Source organism: Gymnoscopelus microlampas, assembly GCF_963454915.1.
Source record: "Gymnoscopelus microlampas genome assembly, chromosome: 23".
NCBI classification, from domain to species: domain Eukaryota; kingdom Metazoa; phylum Chordata; class Actinopteri; order Myctophiformes; family Myctophidae; genus Gymnoscopelus; species Gymnoscopelus microlampas.
In genome coordinates, this window is record NC_139960.1 from 24,108,851 (window position 1) to 24,131,262 (window position 22,412).

At 40.1% G+C, this 22,412-nt stretch overlaps 1 protein-coding gene across 1 annotated transcript; it reads right to left on the reverse strand.

Moving 5' to 3' along the window:
• Nucleotides 1-1,326: 1,326 nt before the first annotated feature.
• tm7sf3 (transmembrane 7 superfamily member 3) lies at nt 1,327-22,409 on the reverse strand. Its single transcript, XM_084049957.1, has 12 exons — nt 22,056-22,409; nt 19,074-19,228; nt 18,063-18,213; nt 15,755-15,875; nt 14,276-14,447; nt 13,425-13,602; nt 11,295-11,381; nt 10,076-10,156; nt 7,951-8,103; nt 7,386-7,486; nt 5,858-6,020; nt 1,327-3,529 (listed from the first exon to the last, which is right to left on the reverse strand). Exons 1-12 carry the CDS (start codon nt 22,129-22,131, stop codon nt 3,276-3,278), a joined length of 1,692 nt encoding a protein of 563 aa, XP_083906083.1. The 5' UTR covers nt 22,132-22,409; the 3' UTR covers nt 1,327-3,275.
• Nucleotides 22,410-22,412: the final 3 nt, after the last annotated feature.

Below are 22,412 nucleotides of genomic sequence, written 5' to 3' on the forward strand. Positions count from 1 at the left end.
AATTCACACATTTGGGGGTCCTTCTTATGAAAATGTTTGAGAAATGTTCTCAAATATTTTCATAAATGTTTTGTCCCACCGGGAGCACTATGTAGAGCTTGTAGATCAGCTATTTTCAGCGAAATTTCGCCACAGAATCAGGATGCTAGGCTTTCATGTTAAAATGCGTCGTCAAAAAGACGTCGCCATTTGCCAAACGTAAACCAAACTTTGAGTAGACTGACTATAATGGTATGAAAAGGGTAGGACATGCAAATGATCCCCACATACTGGACCAAACTTATACAAGTTAATGGGGAATGTCCACACACGAAACACAAGTATGCACCATGCTTTATTCAATTAACCAGTGGTGTAAAGTAACCAAGTACATTTAGTACATTTTGATACCAATACTTTTGTACTTTAAGTCAATTTAGAATTCCGGACTTTCACTTGTAGTTGTAAGAGAGTATTTCTACATTGTAGTATTGATACTTTTACCCAAGTGAAAGAATTTAGTACTTTTTCCACCACTGTAATTAACAAACGACGTTTCGCCCATTCATTGGGTTAAAGAACGTTGTTCTCGTTTCTTAAGCATGGGAGAGCAGTAGTGTATCATGCAGATATGCCATTCTTTAAAATATAACAGCGTTACAATCATTATTTACCTGTTTCTCTCGACGGAAAAAGTGCATTTATTTATAAACTTAATCACCACCAGGCTCGTCCCGACGCAATCAACACACGTGTGATGATTGCGTGTCATGAGGCACGAGACCACGTGACAACGAACGGAAACGACTGACTAGAGAAATTCAACTAAACTTAAAAATACAAATAAAAAATAAAGTTAAAAAGATGACTGAATATGACAATTGGAAGGTAGATTGCTTCTCACTTGGGGGAAGAAAAAAAAAAACATCAGAAGTACAGTCCATAACTAAAATACTAAATATAGGAGAATTACTCAGCTTTACTTTTCTGCCCCCTAGTGGTTTTGATAAAGTTGCATGGCTGGTGATCATGAAAACATTGGACAGTAGCATTAAGTAAATATGTAGTAAAAACTGAATGTTTTCTCCAGGCCCTGTTGTACAGTATATTTGCTTATGAAGATCACATACTCCCAAACTAGATACATGAGTTTACACAGGACCAGGGCCAATCTAATTTGCCAATAGTATCCCTCCCAAGGCTCTGTTATCCCCTAACCCAGTGGTTCTCAACCACCACGGAGGTCCCCACATGATTTTGGGGGAGTCCCCAAATGAGTGAAGAGACAATTAAAGGACCTTTTTAATACCTAAAAAAAAAAAATTAAGACCATTACTGCATCAAAAGTAATCAATAAAAACTGGTCAAACATTGGCCAAATTGTCAAATAATATGAGCGGTAAACATTTTGAAAATGAATAGCTGATCTATAAACTCACACCTCGCTTTGTGAGGCGTTGTGAGCTTGTAGATCGGCTATTTTCACAATATTTATCTGTGGAACAGGGTCAAACTAAATGTAATGCCTCAACAACTCCTACATTCCAAGTGCTCGTCAGGGTGGGGGGTCCCCAGTTCAAATGATTATTTTGTGGGGTCACAGCCTGAAAAGCTTACACATGCTTACAAACAGCCATTTGCAGTACTTTGAACTACACCAGACCCAAGAAAATACATGTTTTCCATCTGCAGACAACCCATTTATTAAATATCAAAACAACATTGCAAGTATATCCTCATTTCTGGCAAAGTCACAAAACAGACATGGTCTTAAACGGTTCATAACATAAGTCACAAGGGGACTCCAGAACGCACTCTCCTACACAGAAGTCCTAGTCACACGGACAGTAACATTTAACTGTGTAGTAGTAGAGTGACCAGAATGTTCAGCTTTTGCAGGACTATGTAGAACAAAAATACTGAAAAGGTATTTTTTTTAAAAAGCATACCAATTAAAAAGACATCAGTTGTCTTAGTGCATAGAGTACTTGGGTGAGACTAGAATGTGGTGAAACCTGGAGGTGTTTCTGAGCACCTGAAAGTGGGAACCCCCTGAGAAAAACAGAACAGAACAAAGAACAAAGACATGACACCTTTTGCATGCAGACACGGGTTAAATGAATTCAAAATGTTCGATAATTTGCATTTGGACCAAACACCAACTAGATTAATCATAATAGATCAACCAACAGGATACATTCTTTAGAACATGCAAATGTATTTTAGAATAATTCAAACATCCAGTGCAAATTATAAGGGGCAGAATCATACAATGAAACAAAAACTAACGTTCAAAAGTTATAATAATTATGCTTTGAAAAGCTGAGTATTGTACAATAGCTTGATTAACTATTCCTTATTAATCATCTGTCCTTTCAACCCTTCATTGGTTGTTATCTATTTTTATGTTTAAATGTATCATTTATGGAATAGGCCATCAACTTAAAACCCTTGGCCTAATAATTCTGCGGAAACTATTTGGGCAAATCCAGTCTTGAGGGTAAGCATGCCAAGCAAAATTATGTAGGCCACACATTTATTAGACAGAAGAAGGAATGATTTCAACACACAATAGGAACTGGAATTTACTAGGGAGGGAAAGGTGCCCATTTGCAGTTGTAGAAATCTCTGCATGTCAACAAATTAAGACACATCTGTACCCTCTTGTTATATCAAGTTTAGACATCAATTCTTTTTAAATATTTTGACACATAAGAGCAAGTCTGTTATTAATACTGAAACTTTTGAGGGAAAAAAAGCCAACTAGCCACTAGTAATCTTTGATTTGACACAATAAAAACAATAAGATACACTTACAAATTTCGACCACACAAGGCTTTGACAGGTGTGTTTTGTTTTTTTAAAGACAATCACATGTCGTTACCAAAACATCTAGAACTCTTCTGAATTAGTTTCAGTGGCTGATAAATGTGATCAACAAAAGTGTTAAATAAAAGTGACGCTAGTTTAAAAAAGTCTTTAGTCCTTTATCAAAATACTTATCCAGACTGCAAACTGCTTTCTTTGTTGTCATGGTTTAAAAGACACCTCTGCAATCGGTCATGGACAAGTGTAAATGGATACCTTCTGGTACAATAGGACAGATGACACTCCCCCACAGTCCATGTCTGTGAGTTAAGTTTGGCAGCTTTGCTGGGAAGTGGCCATAGAAAAAGAGTAACTCTCCACGTGGGGATACAAGGAGAGGCTTCTAAACATTGTCTGGCAGACACCACTCTTGCGTTAATGAAGGTAGCTCAGTCTTGTGTATAGGGTAATCCATGGGGGTGTAGTGGTTAGAGTAGAAGTGGCGTGCGTTCCCCTGCAGGCTCCCTCTGGCTCGTGAGTTGCCTGACACGGGCCAGGAGGCGGGCAGGGAGTGAGGGGACATGGTGGCTGGGGTCCAGCACGTTGGTCTTGCGGCGTTCACGTTCCTGCTGCCACATGAGGTACGGGCTGGGCGGGAAGAAAGGCCGGGGGCGCTCCCGGTAGAGCTGCAGGGTGATACCCGACACAGCCAGTACCACCCACAGCGTCATCAGGATGTAGTCTGGACAGAGAATAGGACGGGACAGGAGAGTGGTTAAAGGAGACAGAGAGATGAATGAGTTTGGATTTGTGCATTGAAATGACTCCTCAAACTCACACAACTATTTGCATTCACTCTACCTTTGTTTAGTATTGGCATTTGCAGTAATTATAAATACAAAAAACACAACCTGTTTGTTTATTGAGAATATGCACAGGTTGTTTTGTGTAAGATTTGCCCTTTGTTTGAGTTCCACACCACACACGCACGCATGCACACGCGCACAAACGAGCACGCACACACGCATGCGCGCACACACGCATGCACGCACGCACACACACACGCGAAGCACAAGGGGGCGAGCGTGCACATGTTGTCGTCGTCGCCGTCCTCGCATCGCAGCCCCGCTCCGAGCCTAAAAACAAGCGCTCCACTTCCAATCTCCCTGTGACATATATACGTCTCCCTAATGTATCGTTATGTCAAGTCTGTTAGTTGAGTTCACTTCCTGTTTTGTTGACCTCTTAAGGGCTCTATAAGTTTTGTTGAATATTTTGATAATCATTTGTTACTTTCTAAAAATTAAACAAACCTTTGAGTTTGAAAACCTGTGATACCTTATACTTTGACTGCTTGGTCCCTCACAGGGTTATTACGTCATGTTGATGGAGTGTTTGGTTTGAATGTTACGAGTCAAAGAACCCCATTGTGGATTGGATATTGCAGAACTTTTTTAGGGGGTTGGGGGGGGGGTAGTTCAAGAGAAAAAAATCAGGTTAAGGTATTTGGGGGCAGTATGGGTTAGCGCCCCATGCTGTGTCTTCCGTGAGGAAGAAGCCCAACAAACCCGCGGTTAGGCCTTTAGGAGGGCCATTCCAGCGTACCGCAAGGCTAGCTAATACCATTAGACAGCCCAATCTAGTGGTATCGGCCCAAGGAACCATCACGCCAGAAGGAAATGTTTGGATCGGGGCGGTGCACCTGATCTGGCGCAGCGCTCAGGTCCTGGACCTGGTGAGACGAAGGAGGAGCCCGGCCAGGAGACAACCCACAGAGCCTAGTCCCTCCACGTGCCAGAGCCTCCCCGAGTCCCGGCAGAGTACTTCCAGAGAAGCGGACTGCCCTGTCTTTCCCTATAGGACTGACCGTGGGTGCTACTGGGACGTAAGTCGGGGCTTGATCAACCCTGGCTGGGTCACCTGGGCGAGGGTGTATGTTGTATGTTGCGAGACCCGAAACACCCTATGACCCCAGGCTACAACACTGATGATACGTCCCAGTTGCATCCATGTGATGTTTTTCTTTATCAGGTTTTAGCATTCTTCAGCTGTTTTGAGCACAAAGTTCAACATTTTAAGCACCTCCTGAAACTTTTTTTTAATCCTCTCTGACACACTCACTTTACTTGAATAAAACTGTTGGTTCATGAATCATGATCCATCTGCCTCTTAGTGACTGAGCACAGGTCCACCCACCGTCACAACAACGGGGCAAAGGCTGACAATGACCACTAGAATATATATATATATATTGCCCCATGATGCATACATTAAATTAATAACCATTGGGTTATGTACATTTATTTGAGTACATTTATTTGAAGAAATGATAAGGTTGTTACAAAATATATACACAGTATATCTATCATTTATTGCACCTTTGTAATACAATAATACACTTAACTATGGAAAATCGGACAGTGGACACACATTTTAAAGTACTGTAAATGACAATCGCCTAGAGGGACAGTTGTATGACTGGCTAGTTAGTTGTCAAATCTAGGCAAAGCAAGTTTACTTATATCACATTTCATACACAACGGCAATTCAATGTGCATAATGTAGACAAAGTGAAATAATAGTAAAACTAGAATGATTTAAAAATAAATCTAGGCTCTATAGTTTAGCCTATTATTTTATTTACAGTTTAAGATGAAGACCAAACATTGATCTGAGCCGTCACTGTGCTCTTTCACTTTCACTTTAAAACGCCTTCATGAGAATTGACCTGTTATTCCGCCTGGTTGCCATGGCAACCACAGCCACATATGTGCCTGGTGAGAAAAGTAGGTCCTTACACAGAAAATCTGAGCAAGGAAAGTGAATGAGTAACATTTTGTCCTCCATAGACTACCAACAATATGCTGCACAGTCATTCAACCGTGATTCGACTGTGGTTCTCAGATCTGAAACAAGTGACTGTCAAAGTCAGGCATTGCATAAAACAAGATTATGCACATATTATTCTCAGCAAATCTCGCTAGGATAAAAGATAAGGTAGAGTTATAAATAGAAACTGATCCTCTGTCATAACTAGCATTACTTCATGGCTCTACTGTGTGCAACTCACCAATGGTTTGGAAGGGCACGTCAGTGAAGGCTGCGTTGAAGTTGTTGTTGAGGAAACGCTTGAGGATGTTGAGTGTGATGTAGGACAGACTGGTGTAGACGTAGGCATTAACAGCCAGAATCACAGCATACGCACCAACAACACCACATGTAATGATGTTTCCCTGGAGGCAAAAACATAAAAAATGAATGGAGAACCCAAAATACATCACTGCCTGAGTGCCTGTATGTTCACTTTTATATTGGATTCTGTTGAATATTGTTTTGAATAAAATTCTTATATGCCCTTTGACTGTTAGAGGGTAAGTCAGAGTCTATCTCTATTCTCAATCACAGCATAAGAATGTAAAGGTCAGGCCCTTTTATCTCTGTATGAAGTGTGTTTGCTCCTCTAAACTAACCAGAGAGCCAACAATGACTTCTCCGTTTCAATTCTCTACATGTTGCATGTAATACCAATTGCTCAAAACTGGCAGGTGTCAAGTTTTAGCTGTCTCAAATAAGGAAAATGAATTTTAAAACAGTGCCCTCAAAGTTCCATAGTTGTGTACAATAATAATACATTAACTGGTTTGGCTAGAAAACGTAACTATGACAAGAGGCCACTAGGGATGAACAGGGAGAGAACTACAATGTCAAACCAAAGTCTTAATAATTCACAAGAATCATGATTTCTATTTTTCCTGATGAGTGTACTGCAACCAGCCAATGTATGTTGCTATTCCTGTTCCAGTAGGAGATAAAGAAGACATGGTGCATGGGACCAGTCACGGGTCTGCAAGGCACCATAGGCCCCCAGTGACAGTACCGAGTAACAGAAAGAATGTGTCTGATACACAAACAGAGAAACTATTTGTTTTGTTCTGTCATAAAATTATTAAATGTCTTAAATTGATCAGCCCCAATGTGTCCTGTGCTCTGTCTGAGGTTCTGACACAAGAAAGTTTAACGCCAGTGAAACCAAAGAGGTATTTCTATACCAAACATCCAAATCACACTGATAAGCCAGAGGAGTTTTTTCAATGCGGTGCCTGCGGGGCCAACAAGGGGGGCCATGCTACTGGAGCTGCAGGAAGAGGCATGTATTTTCCTCTCAGACACACGTTCCGAGTAAGTTGTAATATTACTCATCTTATCAAAACCCCCGTTTAAGAAAATGTAGCTGTACTAAAGTCATAATGAGCCAATATAGTTTGTTTCGCTTTTTATTTTTTGGCATAATTTATAGCAGTCTGCATGCATGTATTTGCTCAGTGTGCGCACGCGCATCTTTGTTCAGTGCATGTAATCCCATGTATGTTTTTAGATCAATGAGTCATGAGGGTGGGAGGGTCGCGAGACTTGGCCACATTTTTTGGGGGGTGGGGGGTGCCAGCCAACAAGGTTGAGAACCACTATTCTAAGTCAAACCGCAAAATAGGTGGAACAAATTCATGCCTCCCCCACATTAAAGGGATAGTTCAACTTCTATTACAGACACATAGGCCAGTTTCTCGATTGCTCGTTAATATTTGTATCTCCCGAGTTACCTCTCTGGGCCAGCGTATGAAGAGCAGTGGGACCAACACCGCAATGCAGGAGAAGGTTATCCAGAATGCCACATCTGAACGCCTGAACACATCCATGTCACCTGAAGAACGATTAACAACAAACTGTAGTTCACTTTAGCACAATGACCACACATTTTCCAACTGTCGTGTTATTGGGTGTAAATCTCTGACCTCACAATGGTTCAATTCAATTTGATTACGATTGTTTCAGAAACTATTCAATGCATCATGAAATCATGATTTCATTCAATTTGATATTTTTACATAATTAGTACATTTCAATTCATAAACTATTTAATTCCCAAATTGGAATGGATGAACTGATTTAGTCAGTATTAGTGGAACATAGGCAAAAAATTATGCCCCTAGCTTCAAGTTCTCAGCACATTTCCAGAAAGAGACATATTTAACTAAATATTATTTTGGTCAAAAACTAGTATATATATATAAAAAGATTTTAATATTCTGAATAGATTGCAGTTGTATAGCCAGCTTGAACTTCATTTTAAACGAATGGAGGAAGGATGAAGATTACGGATCTTACCGAGGGGGGTGAAGAAGACGATGGACGCAAGGAGGAAACCGAGCATCAAACCGACCACGACCACGCAGGCCATGACCGAGCCAAAACGCCACCAGCTCATCACCAGGATCACACCGCCCACCACACCGATCACAGCTGCCAGGGACAGACGGACTACAGACGGGAGATAATGGAGGGGAAAGAAAGGGGGAAATCTTCATTCCATCTTTAAGGACAGAACATATTCAAAACTCAAACGGTTTTCTAGTAAATACTGAACTGTGCAAGAAAAAGTGACAGTTCATATTCTTTTTAAACAAAGTTTTTAAAAGGATAATTAATTTTGCACATAAATGGGTATATATTTCTATTCATATATTCAGTGTTTGTGACCATTTTAACTGAGGAAATGAGCCTTCTCTATTTGTGGAGAAGACTGCCAGGGCCGGTTAGAGTTAACAAATCAACATGTGATCCCATCCCACCAGTTACAACATGTGATATCGCTATACTATAGCAGCCAATAATATACTGAATGAACATCTGGGCTTACACTACTTAATTAAGTTCAACCAAATCCAATTGGGTTTCTGTTCATTAGGTTTGGTCATTTATCAACCCATTAAAACCAGGAAAGTCATTTTAGCTATCTATACAGTATATACAGCTCATAGCGCATCACTTCATGCTGCGCTATCAGCTTGTAGATCTGAATCTATATTTTTAAAGCAAACATTTTTAAGTCAAATCTTTGCTTCTGGGGGTCGCTGGATCAAACTATTTTGAGATGGGGAACCGCTGTCAAATACATATCATTTTGGGGGTCCTGATATAGCAACATACGTTTTTTTAGAAAACTGTTAGGATTTAGAAGACATTTGTAGAATCGGCCTCAGGTCTTAATGGGTTAACTGGATAACTCAGCCGAGTCAATATTGTAGCTACTGTGCTGCAGAAAAACACAGCTGCAACAAGCGCATTGGGTTTTCTTGGTTGCACTGCTACTCAATATGAGTGCAGCATTTGGCGCTTTCTGCTTTCACTCATGCACTGTATTATGGAAGTTTTCTACACTTTAAACACATGCAACAGACTTCATGCTGGCAGGACCCTTTAGTTAAGTCGGGCTAATGTCTGATTGAGCCCAAAACGTCTCAATATGTGAATGGATGCAGTGATTGTCCGGTGACTTTACATTCAGCGAGTGGATGTGTTGATAATGAGTGATGAGCCTCCTCTCCTCCCGAGGTGTTTGGAAAGAGGGAGATAACTGAAAACCACTTTAATCATTCTGCTTTTTAATCAGAGTTCGAGTTGGAAATATTCACTGTCTCTTTACTACTGCAGTACCTAATTGTAGACAACAAGCTACACCTGATGCTTCCCTGCACATTGTGCACTTGTCTGTACATAGAGACCAATGTTCTCCGAGTTTAGTTGAGAGTGTTATTTTTCCAGCTCGGAGGACGGTTCGTTTTGATTAAAAGTACTTTGTAGCTTGTTGTTTACATTAGGCCTACAATGGTAGGAAAGATGTTTCTGATGTGCATTTGTGACACATCACAAAATGTGCGTTTGTGATTTGCATGTGTGCATCAATGGGAGGCTGCATGTTGAGCAATTCAATGTATCTGTCATTCTGTCATGTTCTGTGGAAGGAAATAAAAAAGGATTGCATTTGATCCTCTCATCTCCCTCAGGCTGTGCCTGTGCTATACTTAAGTGGGAGTAGCTAATGTGTGCGTCTACTACCCAGACCCTGCCCCTCACCTTATCAAACTCACTATTTATTTACCTTCATGTGTGAACGCAGCATTTTCCAGTGTTCATATAAGTGGCTATTGGTTGCAGCCCCAGTGGCCAATGCAGCATCTACGTATTTATGTCAATGTTTGGGATGATAATTTACCAATCCCCAGGGATAACAATAAAGAAAAACATAAAGCAGAAAATAGATCTATTAGGCCTGTGATGATAAAAATAAGTTGTAATTTTTACCAGCTGCCCGCAAAGCTTATTTGTGTGATTTCTATCCCTCCACATTTGTTGTTGGAGGAATCAATACAACAAAGACGGCATAAGAGGATAAATGCTAACGTGTGACTGGGCAACATGCCATAGAAATACTCAAAGTGGAAAAACTTACTCTCATAATCCAGGGTAGTGGTTGTTGTGATCAGCACAAAAGAGAAAAACGCAGCGAAGCTGAAACCCATGCAAAATAACTCTATAACACAGAGAGAGAGAAAGACAGAGAGAGGGCAAATATTAGACATAATCTTAGCCACATGAAAGCCCTACGTCCCTTTTCTAGGCATGTCATAATAGGCTAAATTGGCAAACATTTGGCGAAAATAGCAGATCTACAAGCTCGGCTGTTTTCTGCAAAGATATTTGGTATAGAGGAAAAATGGGGGGGGGCAAGTATAGACCCTTGAGGGACTCCAGTCAAAATATATGGGGTTTAACTGGTTATGGCCACCAAGTGACCAATAACTGAGTAAAACTGAGCGACACAATGCAATTCAACACATTTATTCCTTTCAACAGGGAATACTGTACATAGCTCAGCACTACAACCGAATCGCCTCTGGATAAACATATCTAATCCTCCCGAAAATGTTATCAGAGAGCATGACATACTGCCGATCAGATGCTTCTGTGTCCAAGTCCCTGATTAAGAAAAACATTTCATTTGAAAGAGTTCGATCATTGATATCTGGACCGTGGCAAACTTTGATGACTGCACTCTGAGTCATGAGTTTGGGTTTTGAATAAATCCATGTGTGCCTCATCACATGCCACAGCCGCGTCACGTGAGGCTGAGAGCTACTGGCTGCCCGGCTGGAGCAGAATGTTTGTGGAATGTAAGAGGCTCAGAGTCAGAGTCCTTGCACGTTAACATCCCGAACTTTCTAATGCTACTGTAACAAAAGGCAGGCGTGGTTTCATTCACCAGGTTGCTCACAACAGTCACATCCACTGACTTTTACTCTGCTGTGACACAGTCAACTGCCCCATTCCCCCGTCCACTGTAGGGAAATACCATAAATAGAACACACGACCTCCGACACTGGTCGTATTTTCATGACCATCCTCCTCCCCGCCACTGAACTTTAGCTGGAAGATGTATTTTTCACAAGCTATAAATAAGTGTGATTTAGCTACTGGTGTAGACAGCAACTTGTTATTGGAACGTTGTGACACTGATCTGAAGACAGATGAACTTCTGTCATCATTCACTAGTCAGTCACCTGCAAATCTAGGGCGTTTCTCTTCCAAGGAAACCATTACTGTAGCTACGATGATGTTAAAATAAAAATACGTCTGAAATCAAAAACTGTTGGAAGCCAAAAGCAACTTACCACATTTAAAGAAACGATGACCCAGGAAGCAGACAAAGAGGCCGGCCAAACCAGCGAGTGTGAAGAAGAGTTTTGTAGATATCTTCCCTGAAATACATAAAAGGTAAAAAATTATACAATATAAAATGCTTGGAAATAATCCTGTGCATAGTACATTTTGCTCTATTATTATTGCCGATTGCATGAGCTCTCATTATTTTTTGGTTTTGGAAACACTGCCTCCAATGCCAAAAGCTGGCAAGGCCAAAAGGAGTACGTACATTGCAAGGTGAAACATCCTCATTCACCCAACTGTGCAGATTTAATGAGATGTTTGCAGTGTAAGCAATAGAGTTGAAATACCCCCAGTTATCTCAGTAATGAGTGTGAGAGAGAGAGAGAGGGAGAGAGAGAGAAAGAGTGCAGAGGAAGCGATACACCTCCTTTGACACTATTGATTTGTCTTTAATATTATATCTATCTTTCTCCATAATTTGGTCGTTCTGCCAATTCCCCATGAACAATACTACACGGTCCCTATTGCAGCTAGGAAAAACCCCTTCTCACGTGCGCTAGACACTTTTCACAGACGTCATAACAGGGTAAACACAGCTGCAACTTATTAAATTAAATGATTAATAATGGCATAGTTATGCTAACGAGCAAGCATTGACAATAATCAATGGTATTCTCTTTTTTTAAGATTTTTTTTTTGGGGGGCTTTTTATGCTTTTTTATTTAGAGAGGGAAAGTAGGCTGACAGGAAATGGGGAGAGATGGGGGGGGTGACACGCAGCAAAGGTTGCCGGGAATGGGAGTGGAACCCGCGACATGCTGTCAGGCTGGCATTGCAGCCTAGGGTGCCTGGACCGTCACGCTACGCCCCAGGCCAATCAATAGTATTCTCACTGCTTGCCAACTGGTTCACCTAAATCAAAACATAGAACATACCCACTAACACATTTAATTTGTGGCAGCTGTGTTTACCATGTAATAAGAAAAGCGCCCATCGTGCTCGCTGGAAAAAAGGCACCATGAAGGCATCTATCTCCCCCCATTCTCCACGGTGGTGGGGGAATACTTTACCCCCACACCACTTGGATGCCATCTGAAACTTTACTTAGTTTTAAGCTTTATCCCCCTTTCATAACTAAGACATCCTACCTTTCACTGCTACTTCACCGAAACAGCCACTGTTCTAATCGTTTCTTTATTGTAGTGTGATCCTCACTACATGTAAGGCCAGGCTAGGTCTTCTTCCAACCTATATCTCGGACCTACTCCCCCCCTATGTGCCTGCACGTAGTCTGAGATCCGCAAACCAAGCACTCCTGGCCATTCCAGAAGGTCAGTTAAATTCAAAAGGTTGCATGGCCTTCGCCTTCAGGGCCCCTACTCTTTGGAATGCCCTGCCCCTGGAGATCAGGCTCACTGAGTCTGTCCCTCGGTTTAAATCTCTCCTTAAACCCACTTTTATAGATTAGCTTTTAATGCCCACTCCTAGTCGATTATTCTAGTCTATCTCCGCTGGTCTTGCACCGGTATGAAAGTGGTTTGTACATGTGCATTCCTGCATTGTTTTTAATCTTTCTTTGTTCTGTTTTGTGTACCGTTTTCTTTTCTTGGTTTCTTTGTGAAGCACTTTGTAACCCAGTTTTGAGAGGTGCTATATAAATAAAGTTTTATTATTATTATCCCAATAAGAGTTGAAACCTTAACGTATATACCCAAAATTGAGTTGCCATAATTTAATCCATTAAGACCGGAAACGCATCTGTGGCATTTTTTTCTTTTTCTGTTTTTGGCTATTCAAAAGTAGCAGATCTACAAGCTCATAGTGTGGCACTCTATGAGCTTGTAGATCTGCTATTTTTTTTTTAAACGTAAACATTTGTCCAAATCTTTGAATATGTATTTTTTAAAGCGAACATTTGTAAAATATTTTGTTCCAGGGACCTCCAGAAGCAAATATTTGAGTTACAAATGTTCGCTTTATTGCCACGAGCTCGTAGATCTGCTATTTTTGAATAGCCAAAGTATAAAATAATGTTTATAGCTAAAATCTAAAATGACACAGATGCGTTCCCAGTGGGTAACCTAAGCATTGTCAGCACTGTTCTCAGCCTGCTGAGCTACGCAGAAGAAACTCACCCAGTGTTTGGCAGCCGTCCATTTTGGAGGCAAAGCTGCAGCTGTAGGTGTGGACAGGGATGTAGGAAGCAGAGGTGTTCCGCACGGGATCCCTGACGATGACGGAGTAAATCACTCCCTGACCGGGGATGGAGTTGAACACAGCTGTGGTCATATCTTGCGATGACAGGGTCTTGACCTGAAGAATAACAGATTATAACGATGAGTGATGCACTGACTGATGATGATCCATTACTGTATGGCTGAACAATATCAACATACATTTTTCAGAACGTTGTTTAAAAAAGTGGTTCTATGGGAAAAAACAGATGTGCACATGTGCAAGATTTACTGAGAGATTGATTATGATTAGAGATTTAACAGTCAATCAATCAAGTCCATTTAATTGATTATAAAAAGCAAGCGATTTGAATAAAATAATCAATATGCAAAAACACAAAAAAACTCAAATAGAATCTGATCTTGTGCAGCTAATGTAGATCAGGTATTTTTGCAGAAAAATCGTTGTACGGTGAAGTACGACATAGGTGTTAATCAGACTTCAATTCAGTAGATCATTAAAAATCTATCAAATTTCACATCAATTCATTGATATATATTTTTTTAAATAAGAATTATTTTTAATAATGCACTTCTCGATTAATTGATAAATAAAAAACAGTAACCGATAGAATAACTGCTATGTACATAATCGATAGTTGCAGTGTTAAGTGTATGATTCAAGGTTTCACCATATTCACCAAATTACTCAAAGCACTAGAATATGCAGTAGTTCATATTGCAATTTTGATTATTATTCCTAATCAACTGCTCAGCCTTCCCATCCATCCATCCAATCTTGTCCAACATACCAGCTTGCCGTTCTTTGCCATGCCCTGGACATTAGCCACAGTCTGAATGCTGCTGATGAGGCTCTGCTCTGATAGGTCGTTCTCTGGGAGGAAGTACTGGTAGATGTCATACTCCAGCTGCCAGCGAGTGTTGGGCCCCGTGGAAACATCGCATGCGGATGGAGTTTCACCCCTGACAGGGCAGAGATACAGAGCAGTGTGGCATCAAGAACAAAACAGACCAGTAGTAATCCTGTGGTGTTGGTTGACAATACTGTTGAGGGAACCAGTTAAAGGGATAGTTCACCCCCAAAAAATAACTTTTTCTCTATCCATCAGTCACCCCATGGAGACTTGAATTCATGGATATTTTTTTGTTTTGGTCGCATTCCTAAGCCAATAATTTGATGACCGGCAGCGGTTCCAGTAGGAGACACAAAGAGTCTCCATTGTGTCTCCTACTGGAACCGCTGCCTACTGGTCCGCTGGTCATCAAATTATTGGCTTAGAAAAAAAACAAAAGAATATCCACAAATTCAAGTCTCCATGTGGTGAACTATCCCTTTAACCAAAAGCTGGAGTATCCTAGGTCAACCGTTTAGAGTGAAAGTAGGTCATTAAACTAAAATAGTTCATTGATGCAGAGAAAAAGGATTTCAACCTGTAATTAAGTAACTGCCAGCATATTTGCTAAAACAACAAACAATAGTGATAATATCATGCAATAAAAGTAGTGAAAATGTAATGCAATAAAAATTGAATGACCCAAAATAAGTTACTTGATATACAGGATCAGATCAGAAGAACCGCAATGGCAACTATCTCTTCATAGATAACTTTTAGGAAAAAAAATCGTTCTAAAGTATAGTCTGATCAAATTAATGAAGTTACTTGAGTGACATTTGAAACCACGAAAGCTATGTAAATGAAGATTGACAGGCAATGAACCACGACCATGTGATTTACCTAATGAACAAATCCATTGTCTCGCAGTTAAAATATGTCATTGTCAAAAGCCTCTCTTTAACGTAACAGACATTCTTGAGAAAATTAGATAGTAGTATCAGCCCCAGCAGAGTGAGAGCCAAAGATAAGACCAATATGTGTGTGTCTGACTCTGTGTGAGTAAGTATGTAGCCTCGATCTCCAGGCTTTTATTATTTCGTTTTGCTAAAAAATAAAAGCCTAGACCAGCGCATCGGTGTACCCGGTATGGGAAGTGTTTCATTTCCCCAACCAACCAGAGTGCAGTGGGCGTCGCTCGTAATGTTGTGTCGACGGGGCGGGGGCTGACGGACAGATCGGTGAACCAATGGGATCAGGCGCAATCTCTCCGCGCCTCTATACACCCGCCCCTCTATACACGAAATCAGGAGCGCTAGTGCAGCCTAGTAAGTATGAGATCGTCACTGATGTGATATAATGTACAACTGTCTGTAATTATATAACTTATATTCACAATGTTTTATTCAATCCATACTGCACCTCCATCTGTATTACCTTGCAAATCCTATGTTTGCCGGTGCAAAGCGAATCGTGGACTCAAAGAGGTTGTAGTGGATGTAGACATTGGGATCAATGTTGAGGTTAAACTCTATGTTGCACGCTCCAGGCACAGGATCTAAGGGAGACAAATATTTATTGTAAGACATAATATGAGAGAGTTGATACCAATAGGAAAATATTAAGAGACACTTATAGTAACAAAACACAAAAACTATAAAGTTTAGCATTATTGTTATTATAGCCTTTTGTCCTTTTGTACCAAGAAATGTAAACAAACTGTTAGGGTCACACATTAGCAACTAGGGCGATTATTCAAATAATCAAGAAGCGTGTTTTTGGATCATATTTTCTTTTATATAGTGTATCTACAACGTGACGCGTTGTGAGCTTATAGAGCAACAATTTTTGGTATTTCTATTATTGAGTATTTTTATAATACATTAAATCGATTAGTTTAACTGTTGCAGCCAAATTTGCAACTATTGACATCCTCCATATCATCTCGCTCACAACACATGTGTTTCCTCATGTCAAACATGAAGAGAGTGTAGGCAAAAAAAAAATCAATATGTTGGTTACCACAAGACATTTAGTATTTTAAAATTAACAAAAAGCAATAGGTTTTATAGCGCTTTGATTTACTTTACAACTGCTACCAACAACAAAATACTTCTGCCCACAATATTTCAGCCCTCAAAAGGTTAGGTATTTCTTTATTGAATGGACAACAGACAAATCAACTGTATCAGAAAGGCTTCCTTAACCCAAATAAACCTTAAATAGAAACCTCAACTGTCCCTTTAAAATGTGTTAAACAATTCTTTGTATGTCAGTTGTTTTAACAACCGAGATACAAAGACCCTTGAGGTCTTGAGAAACATCTGACAAATACTGCAACATGAACTTGGCATTTGACATGTGTCTGACAGACACATGTGACATTGTTTTCTTAAGATCCCATGTACTGTACTACTAGGCTCAGCCATGCCTTACAAGACTATAACCAAACTATAAAGCTACAGAAAATTACAACTACTACTGTGATACATATTTTACACATCACTGACTCCCAGTTCATAGAGTTCCTCTGAACATCGAGTACTGAACTAGAGAAGTATGAATGAGTGAATCGATTACATAGTTTATTCCGTTTTATTTAGCAGTGCTTTTGGTGTTGGGTCCATAATCCATTCCTCAACCCCACTTTTTGGACATATGTACTGTAGGTTACGCTGATAAAAAAATATTGTTTACATAATAAAAACCCTAATTTAAACAAGTCTTTAGAGCTTGTGATGGATGTCACGATGACATTCTCTCTCAAGGATTTGTCGGGACCAAGTGAAGTCTGGTTGGAATTTCAGGTTAGGGTTTCAGATTTTTATGGGTTAATTTAATATAGTTTTTCACTTGTCTAAATCTTTATCAGATTTTATTTTGGCCTGGCACGTAAAGGCCACTGTGCACCGCCATGGCCCACTTGTTGTGTCCATGGATGTATAAAGAGAATGGGCTGTGTTGTGCGATCAACAGGATAGAAAAAAGGTATGTTACCACAGCATAAATACAGCTAAATAAATAGTCTTAACATTTGTTAAACTTGTTCTGTCTACTTTAGGAAAAGCAACATGCAGTGGATTTACTTTGTTGCAAAAGTGGATGTTTGCAAGCACATAGCAAGACGAGCAACCAGATGAACCAAGCCAAAGCAATGCATCAGTATGTTTTTAAGAATAACTACTGTTGGAATGGTGTCCATTTTGATTGATAGATGACTGATGGATGACTTTTTGCATGGATTTCATTGATAGTTGATTATTTTCTATTACTGATTTGATCACCGATTTATAAAAAATGTATGACAGCCTAATTATAGCAAAAACACCGTAAGACTAACATTAATGCAGTTTAAAGAGTTTGGTTTTATTTGGACTTCAGCTAGTATTGGGCTAAAGGGCCATCCACACCAATTACTATAACAATAAAGTGTATTATTTAAATACTAATAGTTCTAACTCAAGTGGTCCACACCACAACTATAACAATGACGGTGGTTGACTTGGGTTAGTCCAGACACAATACTGTCAGGTCCAAAAGTTCAGGCCTGAATCAAGGTCTAATAGGACAAATAAAATGTGCACTATTGGCATGAATTACAATGGCATTTTAATTAAACGTTTTTTTTGTGATGACAATGCTCTTGCTGTGGTGGGACACCACACCACTGCTGAATGCATACAGAGGAATATTTATAATTAATTAGATTATACTCTCAAATTTGGCACTTCATGAGACATCTTACCAGCGCTGGTGTAAGGGAGGATGACCCCTGTTCCTGCCACGGCCCCACTGTCAGGCGATAAAAGAAACCAGGAGATGGTGGTTTGTCCAGGCTGCAGAGGTGACAGGAGACCGGAGTCCACCGCCGTCAGAGAGAAACCAATGCCTGGCATCTGAACAAAAAAGACAAGAGTCCACACACTGGCTAGGGATAGCAGGGCTGTTTTCAGGAAGACCAATCCATAATGGAGAGGTAACAAATTTGATCTCTACAACAGCCCATGTGACCTGCCCAAGTGAACAAGTCACTGAAAGACAATTTCTCTCTTACTAGATGTCTAGGCCGCTCAAGGGCCTGAACATCCCGCAACGCTGATCAGAGCACTATGTCACGTGAAGCTTGGCCAACCTACGCCCACCTACCTTGAGTACCATCAACCCACTGTCCACCCATAAGACAAATTTAAAATAAGATACGATGTCATACTCAGTTGGGTCTCTAAGGATTCAGACACATTATAAAAGGTTGAAAACCTACTAGCTGTCCATCATTTGCCAAAATCACTTGGCAGATTACTGGTCAGTAAAATATCACGATGACTGTAAAAGTAAATCTTTTCTTCTTTTACCTTTTTTTCTTCATTTAGATAGGAGTGTGGTAATGTGGGGGAATGATATGCAACACAGGTCTACAGGTGGAATTGATCGGGTACATTGCTATTACTGTATGTGGTCAACAATGCACTAGCCTGTCGGTGTCAGCTACCGGCGCGCCCCCCAGACAGACAGACAGACAGACAGACAGACAGACAGACAGACAGACAGACAGACAGACAGAGGTTGTGAAGGTTGTGCAGATTCAGTTGCCACTGACAACATGACACACTGAGTGTGTGACATGTGAATCTGCGTACATACTGGCATGGTGTTATGTTATGGTGATGGCTGGGTGTTGCCTCACCCTGCGGTAGTGTAGAGAGAAGAGACCTTATTCTCATGTGGCAAACTATGACATTGCTGAGCGCTTCCTTACCCGCGTGTATGAGAGTGTGGCGTTGCGGTGCTGCGTGTGGAACTGAAGTGTGATGTATGCCACTTCCGGGGGAATTCTGGACACCACTGCCTGAACGGTCTCATTCTGGGAGAAGCTTACATTCTGGAACGTTCCCAGCAAGAACACCACCCGATCTAAAAAGGATCATGGTATCATTATTATCTTTCCTGTATGAAATTGGTGCTCAAGTGGATCAATAGCAAACAAGGTATGTATGTAATAACGTTTTTTTTTAAAGTGTTTGCACACCTGACTCATAGCTTACTAGAGTTAAAGCCAGGTGCGAGAAGCCAATTGAAGTCCACAAAAAAACAGAAAAGGCTCGCAAATTGACAAATCAAAAAATGCACATTTTTATTCTATTTCATTTACGGTCCTCAGATGCGGACGATAATCTGAGGACCAAAACGTCCACTCTTTTCACTTTTGCACCGTGTCACCTTTTTGTGCACCATGTAAATAAAAAAATATATATTTTTACATCCTAAAGACTAAAGAGAGCCTAATTTTTTGATTTGTCAGTGTGCAAGCCTCTTTTGCTTTTTGTGAAAAACATTATCTCTACATGGTTGTTCTTTGTGAATGAAAAAGAAAAATGCTTCAGGAACATAATTACATATTTTAATATTCCATATTAAAAAATAATCCAGCTTTTACAAATGAGTAGTATACAACGGAGCCGCGGAGGAAACAGACAGGCAATTAAAACGCCAATGCATTTTTGACCGGACGGTCTTCGTCAAGGCATGTGAAACACGTGCAGAGCATAATTTTGGCTTGTCATAATCAGGTAATAAGAGCAAACTTATCCTGAGGTTAGTGGTTCTTCAACATCACAAACACTGGCTTTGATACATAAGAAGGCCTCAGTGTTGTTGCCAAACTAACTAGATGACCCAAATCCTGGCCCACACTGGCCACACATAAGGTATAGAAACTCCCTCAGCGCAGCCCACGTGGTTAACAATATTAGCTTACAGTCACAGTTCAATCAAATTATTATTAAACTTGTAATCTATAGTAACTGTAAGTATGGCTAGTTCATCTCATAAGTCCTATTTCAATTCATTGCATATGTCATGGCATCTGTCATCTATCTAGGCTAGTGCTCATCATCAGTTAACAAAACATACACAGTAATTTAGTCATCATGACATCTAGGCACTTCTGTATCTTTGTCTTTTTTGTTAAACAAAACCTAGGCTGAAGGGTAAAGGCATAGAATGACCAATGATGCCTTTATAACAAGTATGTGTGATAAACAATCTGCTGCACATACTTTGTCAATATTCATTAATCAATAACTCTCTAGCTGTGAGCAATCCAATCAGGATCTCTATCTGTGGCTGACCTTTCCCACCAACAACCCATTTCTTACCAGCATGAACTAGCCATTTCTCAGCTCTTCCTCAAGTTAACATTTTAGTCCAACTTATACATAAAAAGGAGATATGTCAGCAGTTATGTGTTCTCCTGCACATGCAACCTTATACCAACTTTTTCCAGGCCAAATTCTTGGACTTGATTGACATGGTGGCTTATTTTCTTTTACTGTGACATGTGAGAGGGATGTGTAATGCTGTACATACTGTACAGCATTTCATGCTTGACAGAAACAAAGCATAAGATTGGCGTTGGGTGTACCAAACAGCCACACATGCACAGACTTTTCGGCCAGTTGTTGAGGCCTGAGGTAGAGATCTATTTTCTGGAATATGCACTTATGTCATCTCTTTGTTAAGAAAGTGGTTTTAATGGCAGAGAAATACGTTTCCAAAAGGGAATGAGGTTTTTTGTTTTACTGATCACACTAGTAGTATTAGTGATATAGTACTTTACTGTATGGCAACATTCCTTGGCTTTCCCCCTTACTTGTGGGGTTCTTAAGGTCCTTGGACAAAGTTTGAATTGAGACATAATAATGACAAGGCTGCTTTTCCTGCTTATTTCACAGCATGTGTCAATTCAGAGGTTTTACCTGGATGCCTGCAAGATTATTCATCAGATTCATTATTCACCTCAGTCCATGTTCTCTAAATCTGTATTATCATCTCATGCATTTCAATTGTGTTGTCAGTCACTTCAACATTTCTTGTCCCAAGTTTTGAAACTTTCATTGATTTTTAATTGGGCTACATGATGAGGTAAATCTTATTTCCTACTTAAATGCAATCAATGGTTCTGCTGACATTTAGGCCTGTCTCTGTCTGTGGACCCAATCAGTGGAAGAGCCTCAGCAATATATTAAAAGAAAAATAATCAGAGAGAAAAGTAGCCTCGACCCACAAGTGGTTGAAAAAGGAGAACCTTAAAACGAGGCTTTGCAGCAGTGGAAGAAGTACTCACATTTGTTACTCAAGTAAAAGTATCAATACTGAAATGTAGAAATACTCCGTTACAAGTGAAAGTCCGATAATCGAAATTATATATAAAGGTATTGGCATCAAATACTTAAAGTACCAAAAGTAAAAGTACACATTATGCATAATGTCTAATTGCACAAGTTTTTAAATGTATACAAATCTTTTGAAAATAGCAGATCTACAAGCTAACAACATGTAGCAGCTTGAAAGTATACAGGACTGAAGTGGTTAATGTATGTTTTTTTAATAATCTAAATCTACAAAGTAACTAGTAACTAAGTTTTCAAATAATTGTAGTGGAGTTAAGTGGACTAAAAGTATAATATTTGCCTCTGAGATGTAGTGGAGTAGAAGTAAAAGTATAGCAAATTGTAAATACTCCAGTAAAGTAAAAGTTCCTCAAAATTGTATTTAAGTACAGTATTAAGAGTAAATGGACTTTTGTAGCAGTGGTTATTTTACACCACTGCTTTCCAGCATAATATTTAGCCAACACCGTCATATACACTACAGCAATCACAACACTAATACACAACAGAACCAAAGACCCATCATCTTCACCCACACATCAACATCATTCATCAATGTCAACACTTACCTTCAACTTGAGCTCGAACATCACGCGTCAATGGAAACAGGAGTAATAATGTGCACCAGATGATCCAAGGAGACATCTTCCTCAATCCTCGTCCTCGAACCCCCTTTAAAACCCGCAGCAAACCCGCCTGTTCTGGTGTAAACTCATCTGTGTGAGACACCGACACGCGTACCGCACCGCCCGCGTCTTCCAACAACAAGAAAGAGCCCCGCCGAACGCAACCGTAGCATACTTTTTAGGATACAAAGTAAAATGACAGTGTGCTTCAGATATTGTGTATGTTTGTTTGTGTGTTTGTTGGCTGTCCTGTGAGGCTGGGCTGGGCTGGGCTACATGACGCTTCTGCTCCTTCCGCGG

What these genes read in the sequence shown, in the direction of transcription:
- tm7sf3 (XM_084049957.1), bottom strand. Translation starts at nt 22,131, where the DNA reads ATGTCTCCTTGGATCATCTGGTGCACATTATTACTCCTGTTTCCATTG. An exon ending in GCAAACATAGGATTTGCAAG is followed by an intron (nt 14,448 to 15,754) that starts GTAATACAGATG and finishes CTGCCCTGTCAG; the next exon opens with GGGTGAAACTCCATCCGCAT. An exon ending in GGACGGCTGCCAAACACTGG is followed by an intron (nt 11,382 to 13,424) that starts GTGAGTTTCTTC and finishes TATGTATTTCAG; the next exon opens with GGAAGATATCTACAAAACTC.